General features: G+C 45.1%; 1 protein-coding gene across 1 annotated transcript; it reads left to right on the forward strand.

Annotated features, from left to right (window-relative positions):
* The first annotated feature begins 1088 nt into the window (after positions 1 to 1088).
* On the forward strand, positions 1089 to 8478 carry LOC118077249 (retinol dehydrogenase 7). Its single transcript, XM_035100785.3, has 5 exons — positions 1089 to 1311; positions 3363 to 3684; positions 4733 to 4991; positions 6234 to 6391; positions 6992 to 8478. The coding sequence occupies exons 2-5, from the start codon at positions 3372 to 3374 to the stop codon at positions 7207 to 7209; spliced, it is 948 nt and encodes a 315-aa protein (XP_034956676.2). The 5' UTR covers positions 1089 to 1311; positions 3363 to 3371; the 3' UTR covers positions 7210 to 8478.
* The last annotated feature ends 6714 nt before the right edge of the window (positions 8479 to 15192 follow it).

The following is a 15192-nucleotide window of genomic DNA, read 5'->3' on the forward strand; positions in this document are numbered from 1 at the left end:
AACCCTGGTGTCATCAGTTTATCAACCTGGTGGTGTTTCCAGGGGGCCTATACATTGCCCCCTGCTCTCGCTGCTCCCTTCAACATGAAGTGGTGAGGGGGGGTTACCCTCCCCCCTTCCTTGAAACGTACCTAGATCTGTGCTAAGCAAGAAAGAACAGAGTTCTTCACCACTCCTTTCAGTTCGGAATTATTTCAGCACTCCAATTTATTGATACCCCCACTATGCAAACCATAAGCGAACTGACAAAAACCTAAAAAATTCCTTCAGTAGCACCTTAAAGACCAACTAAGTTTTTATTTTGGTATGAGCTTTCGTGTGCATGCACACATCTTCAGATACACTGAAAGAGAAGTAACCAGACCCTTATGTATATTCGGAGGGTGGGGGGTGGGGGTGATGGGAATGGGTGATGGGCTGATAGGAGTGGTAAACCTGTTGATGACTGTTAACGACTGTTAATGACTGCAATCAGGGCTGGTGCTAGGGTTTTTTGCGCCCTAGGCGAGATCACCTTCTGCCCCCCCCCATTTCCCAGAGTTGTTGACCTTTTTTAGAAAAAATAAAAGTGGAATAAAAAATAAAAAAAAGGGAAGCAATGCCAGTGTATAATAGAAAACCCAGATTTATCAAAAGGACACCCCTGCGGCCTCTGGAGAGGCTCCGTTTGGACCTGCCGTGGCTTGGCTTCTCCCGCCAAGGCGACGCAGAGAAGCGCCAGCCCGGGCCAGAGGCAGCACCGGGCCAAAAGTTGGTCCTGGCCGGTAGACTGCTCCTGTTGCAAATCGTTCCAACAAGTCATGTGTGGATTCTGTCTCTATATACGTACTAGAATTCATGCAGCAAAGCAAGCTGGCCGGGTCCAGCCTCACCCTTCCTACTCTAGGTGAAATGGAATTTTGCAAGCACTCTGCCCATCTTTCTATCAGCAGGAGGAATGTGCTTCTGCAAGAAAGATGTGCTCAACCCCAGGCTTTTTTTCCTGCTCTAGGCAAAGGATTTGAGTTATTTTGCTCTATCCATATATGGACAGAACACAGGGGGAAGGGGCTGAATCTGTGGCACAGTGGGAGGGATTCTGTGTGTTTCCTTCACCAACAGATTCCCCTGTTAGTTTAAAGAAGGCAGTTAAATTTCACCACCTAATTGAGTTAAACCGATCCTTGCCAGAAGGGAGGAGCTCCCTTTGCAACCAGTGGAGTATGAAAAACAGCAGCGGGCAGATAAGGAGCAACAGCTAACAGGAGAGGGAAGCATTGCTTTACCTGCTGCACAACTGAAGCTGAGAGCCTTTCCTCTAATCAGCTGCAGGTCTGTCTCTTCCCTTTTGAATTGTACAGTACATGATAGTTCGTAACTTCCAGGCACCACTAACATGTGCTCAGTGGTGGAGCTTCATGCTCTGGCAGGGGGGGGGGCGGACAGCAGGCGGGGGCGTGGCACACATCCTGGGGGTGTGGTGCATTGCCTGAGGGGGGCGTGGTGCCTAGTGCAGGCGGGGGGGACAGCCGGGATGGCACCCCACCGGGATCGTGCTGCCGGGGTCGGTGCGCTCCCCCCGCACTCCTCTTCCTCCGCCAGTGCATGTGCTCATAACAACTTTCTTTCAAGCTAATATTCAGCAGGTGACACTTTTCCACAAGCTTCAGGCTGGGGGAGGGGGGGAAGCTTCACTTCCTGAATTTCTTCTTCCTGTGCACCCCTTAACGGCCCAGAAACATTTCCAGAAAAAGTTCAGAACTTTAAAAGGTACAACATCTACCCCAGTCTTCTTCCCACTTATTACTCAGAAGGAGATAGGAATTTAGCACTTAGTAGAAACACAGCTTCAAAAAGGTTGGTGACCATCAACTACAAAATACTTAGTGACATTTGAAGGGAACAGTTTGTTCATTCAGTACAAGCCTGGGAATTGGCCCTTGGAACAGTTAGGCTGGTGTGGGCCAAAAGGCCTCTATGTTCTGTTTTGTGATGATAAATACTTAATTCCTGAGTCCAGGTCACAGGCTCTTCCTATTGTGAGCAAAGAGACAATGGGGAGGTTTTTCCCATTTCCTCCCTCCTGCAGAGAAACATTTGAGGTCAATTTGGGAGAGACAAAATGGTTTCAGGGCTCCCCCCCCCTGTACTTTTCAGACATGCGGTTTATATATTTATGCTTGCTACATTTATTTTATATCTTAGACCTTATACTTCTCATAACAATGTATTTTCTGAAACTCAGTAAAACTTCATTATTATTTTTGAAGAGGAAATCAGTTATGACCTGCAAGGTGCTAACACTGGGGTTTCTTTATTTCTGAGTTGATCCAGTGATTGCAGGGTTCACGAGTTAATGTTACTGCCAGTCAATAGAGCAGGGAGGCCCTCCCATTAGTTTCTAGCACCTGGTATTCTGAAATATCCTCTGTCTTCTGTTGCAAAGTTCAGAAGAGTGAGACCATATAATAGAGGGTGAGAGGGGGCTCTATTCCATCTGGCCAGCTCAGGACCTCCCTACACACCACCCAGGCTAGTGCCCTGGAGAGGTCACAGTGCTGTTAACACAGCAGTTGGACTTAATCCCCGGAGACACATTCCACACAGATAGATGCCAACATTAATAGTTAATTAATTACATCATTTTGCAACAGCAGAAAGTCAGCCAACATAATATTTGATGGAAGATGACCTTGCACCTGAACAGAAACAGTATTGAATGTGAAAAATCCAATGTCTATAGATGTAGATAGGATAATACTGTTCCACTGTATTTAGTTGTTCGGACCCAGGTGGCACTGTGGGTTAAACCACAGAGTCTAGGGCTTGCTGATCAGAAGGTCGGCGGTTTGAATCCCTGCAACGGGGTGAGCTCCCATTGCTCGGTCCCAGCTCCTGCCCACCTAGCAGTTTGAAAGTATGCCAAAGTGCAAGTAGATAAATAGGTACTGCTCCGGCGGGAAGGTAAACGGCGTTTCCGTGTGCTGCTCTGGTCGCCAGAAGCAGCTTTGTCATGCTGGCCACATGACCCGGAAGCTGTCTGCAGACAAACTCCGGCTCCCTCGGCCTATAGAGCGAGATGAGCGCCGCATCCCCAGAGTCGGACACAACTGGACCTGATGGTCAGGGGCCCCTTTACCTTTTACCTAGCTAGAACTATTATTGATACTTCTTTTAGCTCGCCTCTGCTCCAAGCAGCTCATTGCTTCATGCAAATATTCTCCTTCCGCTCAACAACTCTGCAAGGGAGGCTAAATTGAGTGGTGGCAACATAAAAGTTCTTCCACTGAACTTCTTGGTGGAGCAGGAATTAGAAATATCCTCCTGCAAGTCCTGCCAGGGGTGTGTATGCATCCTAATGCTTGAATTCTTTTCCCCTGCAGGTTTCAGCCATGTGGCTCTACCTGGCTGCCCTGCTGGGGCTTTACTTCCTTCGCCAATGGTACAAGGAGAGACAGACGGTGGAGAACCTGACGGAGAAATATGTCTTCATCACGGGGTGTGACTCTGGCTTTGGAAACCTACTTGCCAGGCAGCTGGATGCCCGGGGCCTTCGTGTGCTGGCAGCCTGTCTCACGCAGAAGGGGGCAGAGCAGCTGGGCAAAGCCACCTCAGAGCGCTTGAAAACCACCATTCTGGATGTCACCAGTACAGAGAGTGTGGCAGCAGCGACGGAGTGGGTGAAAGGGTGCATTGGGAACAAAGGTGACTCTCGACCTTTCCTTGTGCTGCCTCTGTGCTATTGGTGGGACCAGTGCCGGATTTACGTGTAAGCTAAACAACCTATAGCTTAGGGCCTCACTCTCTTGGGGGCCACCAAAAATTTTAAAGGAAAACAACAACTGGATGTACATTTCCAAAATATAAGATGAAAAACAAATAAAATAAAACCTACATACAGTTACAGTGTTTTATGTTGTGTAGACTCCTATGATGTAAGTAATGGGCCCTGCCTGCAAGCCTGCTTCCTATAATATCACTGGTTAGATACTGGTTAGAGTGTGGCAGCAGCGACGGAGTGGGTGAAAGGCTGCATTGGGAACAAAGGTGACTCTCGACCTTCCTTGTGCTGCCTCTGTGCGATTGGTGGGACCAGGGATTAGAACTGCCTCTCTGTATTCATTTGTAGGCCACTTTCCCCACATAATTGTGTCCAAAGTGTTATAAGCATAACAATTCAGAAAATACATCAGAAATAATCATAATGAGCATTCAGTAATAAGTATCAGAGCTAGCTCCAGACATTTGGGTGCCTGAGAACATGGGACACCCCCTCCGGGAATCCTGGGAATTGTCGTTTGTCAAGGATGCTGAGTTGAAAAGTTGAAACAACATTCCAACTTGACAGATAATTTCTCTAGTCTTTGGGGTTCCCAATCTAAGTCAAACTCTTGGTGTGGGGAAAGAGAATCGATTGTTTTAACTACAAAGGGGAAAGAAGAATAATGATGTGAAAATAGAAGGCAAATTTTAACAGAGAAGGGCATGGGCATTTTTGCTGTTCTTTTGGTAACTTTTAAAATACTGTACTGTATCACTTTTGGCCTCGACACTGCTTGCATCGCCACCACCAGCAGTGACAGCTTGGCCCCAATACCGTGGGAGTTCGCCCCACAAATTTTGGCTGCTGTGAAGCAACCGCCTTACCAGGCCTCATGTGAGGGCCAGCCCTGCTAAGCACAAACAATCTATTCACGTGGTGGCCTTATTTGTTAGGGTTACTAATAGGGAAAACATACGTTCTTTCTCACAGGGCTTTGGGGCTTGGTGAACAATGCCGGCACAGCTCTACCATCAGGACCCAACGAATGGCTGACCAAAGATGACTTTGCAAAGGTGATCAATGTCAACCTCCTAGGGTTGATTGATGTGACGCTGCACATGATGCCCCTGGTGAGGAAAGCCAGAGGGAGGGTGGTCAATGTGTGCAGTACGATGGGACGCCTGGCCGGCTTTGGAGGTGGTTATTGCCCATCAAAGTTTGGTGTGGAAGCCTTCTCTGACAGCCTGAGGTAAAAAGAGCAGTTCTCTAATGTCCTCTTTTGCTTAGTTTAGTGCAACATCTGCCATACTCCCTAACCATTTGTCAGGCTGGAAGTGACTGATGCAAGTCCTCTTGGTTTAGTTGCATGGATGTTTCACCAGCTAAGTCTGGAAAAAAAGTGGGCTGCAGGGAAGAAAGAGCTGGGAAATATGGCAGCTGCCCAGGGCTTTACCCAAGACTTGCACAACTTGAGATGACTGTATCCAGGCACAGGCCATGTCCCCGTCTGGCCTTGAACCAAACTTTTCAAATCACAAGTCCGCAATCGGATGTGTGGCTCTCAGTCCAGGACCTTCTCATTAATGGTGAACATGCTATGGATGTCCCCGTTTTACTTAGAATAGTTCAGGCCCAATATGCTTCATAGAAACATGTTGAAAAGTGTGTGCTTTTTCCAACAATTTATGTACCACTTAATTATCAAAGTATGTGCTTTCCCCAACTATTTACGTACCACTTAATTATCAAATTATCAAAGGGACTGAGCAGTTATCTGCACATATGCACTGCCCAGGCTCACGTAGCAGAGAGATCCCTTTGGGGCTGCTAACACTGCGGTTTGACTCCACCCACAGAGGCACACTCCATTCTCTCTCGAGATACATGGATGCCAACAACTAAACCATGAATGTGTAGCATTCGGAGAGAAATTCTGTGTGGCATCTTCTCAGGGTTGTTTGCACTGTAATCCTGTAATCTTCTTCTGCACAAAGGAGGTTTGGCAAAACCCTTAATTGCTCTTTTTTTACGACACGGCGGGGTCCCAGAACCCAAAGAACAGAGTCTTGTTCCTTTGATACAAGTGACCTGCCTTGTCCCTCTTAACAAGAAGACTGGGCAGAGATGGCAAAGGCTGCAGGGAGGAGGGTGGGAAGCAGTCCTGGCAGAAAAGGCTCCTTGCTTTCTGCAGCAACTTTTACCAACTAGGTTAAGGTCTCCTTTCAGGAAGGCATTTGATATATCGGCTAGACTCTGAAGCATGTCCTCATGACTGTCTCTTAATACAACTATTGCTGTGTCATACACAATCCTCTCCTGGGTAGAGCGTGTCCAGGGTCCTGCAAGAGGGCAGAAGGCAGGGGAGTTGCATTTCCTATCTTTTCTTTCTCCTCAATTTTGATTTCTTTTTTATTTAAAGAAAGATGTTCCTACCCACGGGCCATGGCTCAGTAGGCAATAATGTTTCTTCTTTTATTCCTTTGCATTTCAGGCGAGAGCTCCACCTTTTTGGAGTCCAAGTCAGCATTGTTGAACCTGGTGGTTTCCAAACAACCATTTTCACACAAGTAGTAGAGGATTTAAAGACAGTATGGAACAGAGTTCCGTCCGACATCAAAGAAGCCTATGGGGAACAGTACTTGGAGAACTGTGAGTAGACGGTGGAGGGGTTTTCGGCATGGTTTGCATTTTCCTGCAAACTTACCCAATTCGCACTTCATGAAGCAATATATTAACCAATACATAGCTCTGCTTAGGAATTCAAACTCCTCTAAATTTAGCAACAAGTTCTCCAAACCAACAATGGGTACAAAAATGTGCGTATTAGAGAGAAATTGGCATCAACAGTGAACATAATACACAAAAACACACTAAGCAAATTGATCACAATAGACAAAAATGCACTATGCAAGGAAATAATGTTTGCCAAAATGTGTATATTGTGAAAGCTGAAATGCTGATGACTTTCAAAAATCATAAACTGAAATGAGAACCAAACTGAAAGATTTTGGGGATATTGAAACCGAGAGAAACCAATATGGACAGGTGCATCCATTGTAGATTTAAATCTTTTGAGACTGTTCTGTTTTGAAGCCTCCAAAATAGTTCCAGATGCATCTGCTTTGATTTAGTTCTTCTAGGGATTTGTACCTTGAAGCTAATCAATCCATTCAGCTCCCAAAAGATTTAAGTTACCCCCCTACATTTACAGCACTAATTTCTGTTTTGTTTCATATTTCTCACACACAGTTTGCAAATTTGCCCAAGTTTCATTTAACGCTGCCAGCAGCAAGCTTCACCTGGTCACTGACTGTATAGAACATGCCCTGACATCCTGCTACCCTCGCACTCGCTACTCTCCAGGATGGGATGCAAAGTTCTTGTACCTTCCTGCCTCTTACTTTCCAACGTCCATCGTTGACTTTGTGATGAGCTGCCTTCTGCCCACACCTGCTCAAGCAGTATAGATTGCTTTGAAGAAAAACCTTTACAGTTGTCCAAATGAGCCAACAATCTGTGGATGGAACACAAGCCTAATTGCATCTTTATGTTTACATTTTTATTTTGCTTGCTTATGTGAAGCAGAAAACGCAAAAAACAAACAACCTTTTGCAAGCAGTATAGAGTGCTTTCAAGAAAAAGCTTTACAGTTATATTGCCAGGGGGAAAGCCAGTAGATGGTGTTCCTGTTTTGAATTAATCTTACACTGCATTTCTATATATGGTGGATGAGATAAGGAATGCAGCTGCAGGCATGGGAAAGAAGAGAGTGGCCTCACTCTGAACCAGCTGCAGAGATAAGTAGGAGTATGAGTGGAATCATACTCTGACTTCAAAGGAGGTGCCCTTAGAAGTGGATGGGAAAAAGGACGACAGCATAAAACACTTGCTACAGAAACAGTGGGAAGCTGCTCCAGGACGCTATAAAAGGCCCCAGCTGCAGCAATCCAACAAGATTCCAGTTTGGACTGACTGGATGAAGTGCCAAGCATATTTTGGCCTGAGAAAGAGGGGCCCTAGGGCAAGGCTGGGTGGCGCAGGGCGCCAGGGAGGCACCGCGCTGCTGTGCCTGTGGAAGCCACGCTGCGTGCTGCGCCCGCCAGCCAGCTGCACTGGGAAACGTGGCGGGGGGGCGGGCGCCGGAGGGATCGGCGCACCATGGCGCCCGGGCACCCGATATGCTTAAGACGGCCCTGGTGCCGTCAGCGATTTCTGGAATGTCCCCTGCAAAAATGATGGATAGCTGAGCTAGCTTCACAACTTTATCTTTGAGTATTCTTTCTTATACAGTCATACCTTGGAAGTCGAACGGAATTTGTTCCGGAAGTCCGTTCGCCTTCCAAAATGTTCGCAAACCAAAGCGTAGCTTCTGATTGGCTGCAGGAAGCTCCTGAAGCCAATCAGAAGCCACACCAGACATTTGAAAATCATTCTGGTTTTCGATGGTTTGGGAGCTGAAACATCCAAGTTATGAAGCGTTTGGCAACCAAGGTACGACTGTACTTTAATTGTATATTAGCATCTGTTGCTGCTTCTTTGCTTATTATTATAGTAGTTAATAAAGCTTGCTTCTACTGCCTAAAAGTTTGAGATGCAAAGAACTCACTGCTGCCTCAGGATTACCAGGGTTGGGTGATTGTTGGGGAGGCATAACCATTGGGCATTACACAGTTGTCTAAATGAGCCAACAAGCTGTGGATGGAATAAAAGTCTAATTGCATCTTTTAGGATCCTAATGAGAGGCCAATTAAAGAGAAGTGATTTATTATTATTCTGAACTATTGTCTGTTGCAGCTGAAGTTGCAATGCTTTACCACTCATTTACCTAGCTAGGAACAAAATACATTAAACTGTGGGACTTCAGTCTAAATGGACATGCTGTGTCAGGCAAGCTTTTGGGTCACATGGCCTAGAAGGGGTCATAAATGGTGCGACAAGAAAAAATATAGAATCATAGAATTGTAGAGTTGGATGACCCCCAAGAGTCATATAGCCCAACCCCTCTGCAATGCAGAAGCGTCATATAGCCCAACCCCGCTGCAATGCAGGAATATAGAATCATAGAATTGTAGAGTTGGATGACCCCAAGAGTCATATAGCCCAACCCCTCTGCAATGCAGGAATCTCAGCTAAAGCACCCATGACAGGTGTCCATCGAACCTCTGCTTAACAATCTCCAAGGAAGGAAGGCACGCTTGGCAAATCCACACTGTGATCAACTCCCACTCAGAAACCAATGTCCCCACTGTGGAAGGACACGTAAGTCCAAAATTGGTCTCCACAGTCACTTACGGACTCATTGTTAAAACCATGTTTGTGGAAGACAATCTTCCTTGGCTACAAGTGACCACCAAAGAAGAAGAATTAGAAGTCTAACGGAGAGGTGTCCCCTTTCCCTTGTGGTGAGTCTTCACCTCCTTGCTGGGGTGGGGGAACTCTGGCACAACAGGACAGTCAAGATCTTCCTTGCTTTCCTTCCACAGGTTCCTGCCTCCGCTCATTTTCTGCTGACTGATAAGAGACATAGAGGACCCTCCTTTCTGGAGTCAGGCTGTCAAAGCCAGGCCCTAGAGCAGTTTTTGTTTTTATTACACATGTTGTGTTTTTATCTTGCATTTTTATGTTGTGAACCACCTTGGGACCCAGTAGTGTAGTTGGGGGGATGCCCAGCCCAGGTGGCACTTACCTTTGTGGGCAGAATGCCTGAGCCCCAGGTGATGCAGAAGCCCAGGCGCCCCACACTCCCCTGGCTACATTCCTGGGCCGTGTCTCCAGGGGCTGTTGCTGGTGCTCCCTTTGACCTGCTGGAATCGAGCTGCTGGGGGCAGGGGGGCTCAGGGTGTTTTCCCCAAGGGAATAAAGTTAGTGAGGAAAGCGGCCCAGGCATCTGAAGTTCCCCTCCTGCTGCGGCTGTGAGTGCCTCGTGAGCGTGCTCGCTGGAGGAACCAGAGCAGGGAAACTTTGCACCCCTGTCTCTTCCTTTTGCACTCCTTAGCCATGTAACCTGTATGCAACCCAACCCAGTGGCAGTTGGAGAAGCCTAGTTGCAACCACCTCGCTTTGTCTCTTTGGTTGCCAATTTTCAGCTTTTCCGACCGCATTCTGAACCTTGATATTGTACAGTGGTACCTCGATTTATGAACACAATTGGTTCTGGAAGTCTGTTCATAAACTGAAGCGTTCATAAACTGAAGCAAACTTTCCCATTGAAAGTAATGGAAAGTGGATTAATCTGTTCTAGACGGTCTGCAGAGTACTTAAACTGAAGTGTTCATAAACTGAAGCGAACTTTCCCATTGAAAGTAATGGAAAGTGAATTAATCCGTTCCAGATGGGTCCGCGGCGTTCGTAAACCGTAAATTCGTAAACCGAGGTGTTCATAAACCGAGGTTCCACTGTAATTTCTTTTTACAACACTTCCATTCAAGCTGGGCTTGGATTTCAGTTTCCAGGAGGGATGGAAAGCTGGATTGGAGCAGCAATGCTATTGAAATCAGTGGCAAAAAAGACAATCACGGAAACGTATAATCAGCGCAAAAACAAAACTATGCCGTGATAAATCTCTGAAATGAGATATTGATAAGGTGAATAATACTAAAACTCAACTAATGATTACTCAAAGAAACATAATAGGTTTAAAGGTAAAGGTAAAGGGACCCCTGACCATTAGGTCCAGTCGTGACCGACTCTGGGGTTGCGCGCTCATCTCGCATTATTGGCCGAGGGAGCCGGCGTATAGCTTCCAGGTCATGTGGCCAGCATGACAAAGCCACTTCTGGCAAACCAGAGCAGCACATGGAAACGCCGTTTACCTTCCCGCTGTAGCGGTTCCTATTTATCTACTTGCATTTTGACGTGCTTTCGAACTGCTAGGTTGGCAGGAGCTGGGACCGAGCAACGGGAGCTCACCCCGTCACAGGGATTCGAACCGCCGACCTTCTGATCGGCAAGCCCTAGGCTCAGTGGTTTAACCACAGTGCCACCTGGGTCCCCTATAATAGGTTTAAATTTCCCAAAAGAAACTAGGATATAGAAAAGACATGAATATCTCAAAATAACCTCTAAATAAAGTAAACCTTGACGAGGTGCCGGCTAAGTGACTCGTTTCACTGGAAAAATCTCTATCTGTTTACACAGAAGGAAAATATTAAGGGGCCGAGGTTTCCTTATAATCAAAACTAAACAGGAGCTGTAAGCTCTGAAAAGAATTGAAAATTACATAGCAGTCAGGGATAAACTTCCCCAAGATAAGACTATAGTTGTTTAAACTAATGGTTAGCTAACCTATGGGACAATTCAAGTAATGAATATCATTGCTCTTGGAAAAGATTAAGTGAAGGGCTGTAAAAGCTCTCCTAGTTGTGATGGTGTGACGCCACTGTTCAGACTGCTAGAGGGTGTTTCTGATTCTTGGCTTATATACCGAGTGGAGCTCCATTTCTTAAAGGGCTAGGAACAATTAATTGTCTTAGGGCGTGTTAAAGGACACTTTCAATAGTAAAATGCAACAAACTTACATAATGCTGGTTCTAAAATGCTCTTAACATAAAGAGACTTATAGAGGAATAATAGTAATGAGTATGATTGTAAAATGAAAAGGAGCTATCCTTGTTTATAATCACAGAACAACACTGTAAGCGCTCTTGATCTGAACAATAAATCCAAGCTAACTTCTTAAAGAAACTGATGTTTGTGGCCTTATATTTAACGTTCTTGGATTTGATGAAAATGGGTATTTACAAGAAAGGACTAAAATCCATATTCGTGTTGAGGCCTGTAGGTGTTAGGGATGCAAACCTGTGTATCCAATATGTTTCTTTTTGTAATGATTTCTTTGGCAAAATATCCAAATTTGGTTCCTTGCTAGTATGTTTGTAGATAACAAACCACCTGAAGTCTGTGGATCTATGGTTCGCTCTTATAAAATGTGATGTGAGCGATGCCTCAATAATTTGGTTTGCAATGCGGCAAACCAACCATCACAACTAGGAGAGCTTTTACAGCCCTTTGCTTAATCTTTTCTAAGAGCAATGTTATTCATTACAGTGGTACCTCGGTTTATGAACACAATTGGTTCCGGAAGTCTGTTCATAAACTGAAGCGTTCATAAACTGAAGCGAACTTTCCCATTGAAAGTAATGTAAAGTGGATTAATCCGTTCCAGATGGGTCCGCGGAGTACTCAACCCGAAGCATGGGTGTAATTGGTTCTGGAAGTCTGTTCATGAACTGAAGCATTCATGAACTGAAGCGAACTTTCCAATTGAAAGTAATGGAAAGTGAATTAATCCGTTCCAGATGGGTTTGCGGCGTTCGTAAACCGAAAATTCGTAAACCGAGGTGTTCATAAACCGAGATTCCACTGTAGTTGAATTGTCCCATAGGTTAGCTAACCTTTAGTTTAAACAGCTATAGTATTATCTTGGGGAAGTTTATCCCTGCTATATAATTTTCAATTCTTTTCAGAGCTTACAGCTCCTGTTTAGTTTTGATTATAAGGAAACCTCATCCCCTTAACATTTTCCTTCTGAGGAAACAGATAGAGATTTTCCAGTGAAACGAGTCACTTAGCCGGCACCTCGTCAAGGTTTACTTTATTTAGAGGTTATTTTGAGATATTCATGTCTTTTCTATATCCTAGTTTCTTTTGGGAAATTTAAACCTATTATGTTTCTTTGAGTAATCATTAGTTGAGTTTTAGTATTATTCACCTTATCAATATCTCGTTTCAGGGATTTATCACGGCATAGTTTTGTTTTTGCACTGATTGAAATCAGTGGGGCTTTCTTTAATGTAAGTTGGGGCTCAGATTTCAGTTTTAGTAAAGGAGAAACCCTTGGCTGCTGCTATATAAAATAAGGGTCTGGAGCCCAGCAAAATGGTTCTTTTCCTTTCCTAAAAATAACCTGCCTTGTCCCCCTAACAAGTAGAATCGGCAGAGTGTGGGAATGTATTGTTCAGGGTGGCAGGGTAGGATGTATTGTTTATTAATATCCTTCCTAACTTGCACTAGCAAGTTCCTTTACTTAGCAGAGTTTATATTCCCCTTCTCAAGCACAGCAGAAATCTGGTTGCAATTCAACCTCCCTTAGATTGAATTGTATGTTCCTGATAAGATCCCCTTTTAAATCCCCTTTATTTAAAAGAATAAAGACACCACAGTCTTATTCTTAAGCAATAAAAAGAAAGTAAAATAAAAAAAATTCCTTCAGTAGCACCTTAAAGACCAACTAAGTTTTTATTTTGGTATGAGCTTTCGTGTGCATGCACACTTCTTCAGATACACTGAAATTGGAGTCCCCAGGCGCTTATGTAGAGAAGGGGGTGGGGAGGGGAGGGGAGGGGGTATCACTCAGAAGGGTGGTGGAAGTGGGTGATTGACTGACTGATAAAAAGAAAGTTTACTCATGATCAGGCAGAGCACCATAAGGGAGATGACCTGGGGGATTGCTTGGCTGGCAACCAGGAAGAAAAGGAAGGATGTTCCAGGCCAGGAGGAACAGGAAGTTTCGACTGGCTGGACCAAACATTCCCTTGCATGGGAAACAAGGAATGTTGTACTTGACTGCTCTCAGTGGATTGCATCCCACACAGAGGTACCAGAGGTTACAGATAGTTTTCTTTTATTATTGATGATTGGCTGATGCAGCTTAGGCTCAATACTTTACTACCCATTTACAGTGGTACCTCTACTTACGAATTTAATGTGTTCCGAACACACATTTGTAAGTCGAAAAAATTTGTAAGTCGAATCCCATAGGAATGCATTGGGAGAAAAAAATTTGTAAGTCAAAGCAACCCTATCTAAAAATTCGTAAGTAGAAAAAATCCTATCTAAACCGCATCCAAGATGGCGGACGGAGCTCCATTTGTAAGTAGAAAACTTCGTAAGTAGAGTTATTTGTAAGTAGAGGTACCACTGTATCTAGGAACAAGCCCCATTGAACTCAGTGCCACCTACTGTAAGTCTGAGTGGCCAGGCACTTTCTGCCACACCTTTGCCTTACTCTCCAGCCAAGTGGTCCAGAAGGAGTTATGTGGTGTTAAAAGATAAAACATCTTCTTTCATTCCCCACTTATCTGGTTCTAAGGAGGTTTATTTGGAATCATTCTTCAAAGTTTGGAATTGATGTAAAGAACCAAACAGGAAATGTTCAATTTAGTCCCCTCTCCCCACAAAAATCCTGGGAACTCTAGTTTAAGGATGCTAGGGGTAACCTATAGTTCCTTGGAGCGGGGAAAATTTGTGCTCCCTGTAATCCAAATTGGAACGCATATTCAATTGAAGCTAGCTATAATCTAACTATCAGTAAGCTTTGTGCAGGTAAAGCAGGTCACCTGGAGGCCAACAGCCACCCCAACATTCTTCTGTTTCACCTATTGCTTTGACATGTCTGCAGTACACTAACTCAGGCAACTTTAGACCCAAAGCCGCAGGGCTAAGCAACAAAATGTGAGCTTATAAAACTTTAAGGAGCAGCTCATGGGGGTTGCCTAAACATTGCCCCCCCCGACTTCTCCCTTCAGCATGAAGTGGTGAGGGGGGTTACCCTTCCCCCTTCCTTGAAACGTCCCTAGACCTGTGCTAAGCAAGAAAGAACAGAGTTCTTCACCACTCCTTTCAGTTCCAAATGGTTTCAGCACTCCAATTTATTGACATCCACACTATGTCAATATACTTTTAGCTGCTTCTCCTTCTCCTTCTCCTTCTCCTTCTCCTTCTCCTTCACACACACACACACACACACACACACACACACACACACACACACAATACCCTATACCCAGGGGTCTCAGAGCGGTTCACAGAATAAAATGATATAAAACCACAAGAGACCCAATGACAATAAAACAACAGACCAACCCGCCCTGCCCCCCAGTCATTTTAAAAGAGCATAGGATGTAAATCAGATCAGCCAAAGTCCTGGCTGAAAAGGAATGCTTTTACCTGGTGCCTAAAGATGTATAATGAAGGAATGAACTTCCCTGGGGATAGCATTCCACAGATGGGGGGCCACAGCAGAGAAGGCCCATTCTCGTGTTACCACCCTCTGAACCTCTCGAGGCACACAAAGGAGGGCCTCTGAAGATGATCTCAGGGTCTGGTTAGGTTCATATGGAAAGAGGCAGTCCTTTAGGTATTGCGGTCCTGAGCTATTATATCATTTTAACAGCTTGGGAAGTGTAGTTTAAGGTTGCTGGGAATTGTAGTTTAAGGTTGCTGGGAATTCTGGACTTGCTTTTTATCAACAAGGCCAAGGTGGAGGGCAGTTCCTCAGGCTGCCCACAGCTGTGTCCCCTTCAGCTGCACCTCGGGTTTTGAACATTTCGGAAGGCAAACCGGTTTCCGGAAGAGATTTCACTCATGAACCAAGGTACCACTGTAGAGTACACAATTAGTAAGTACACAATTGGTTCCAGGGAGCTGTTCGCTCCCCGGAAAGTACTTAA

Source organism: Zootoca vivipara, chromosome 2, assembly GCF_965207765.1.
Source record: "Zootoca vivipara chromosome 2, rZooViv2.hap1.1, whole genome shotgun sequence".
NCBI classification, from domain to species: domain Eukaryota; kingdom Metazoa; phylum Chordata; class Lepidosauria; order Squamata; family Lacertidae; genus Zootoca; species Zootoca vivipara.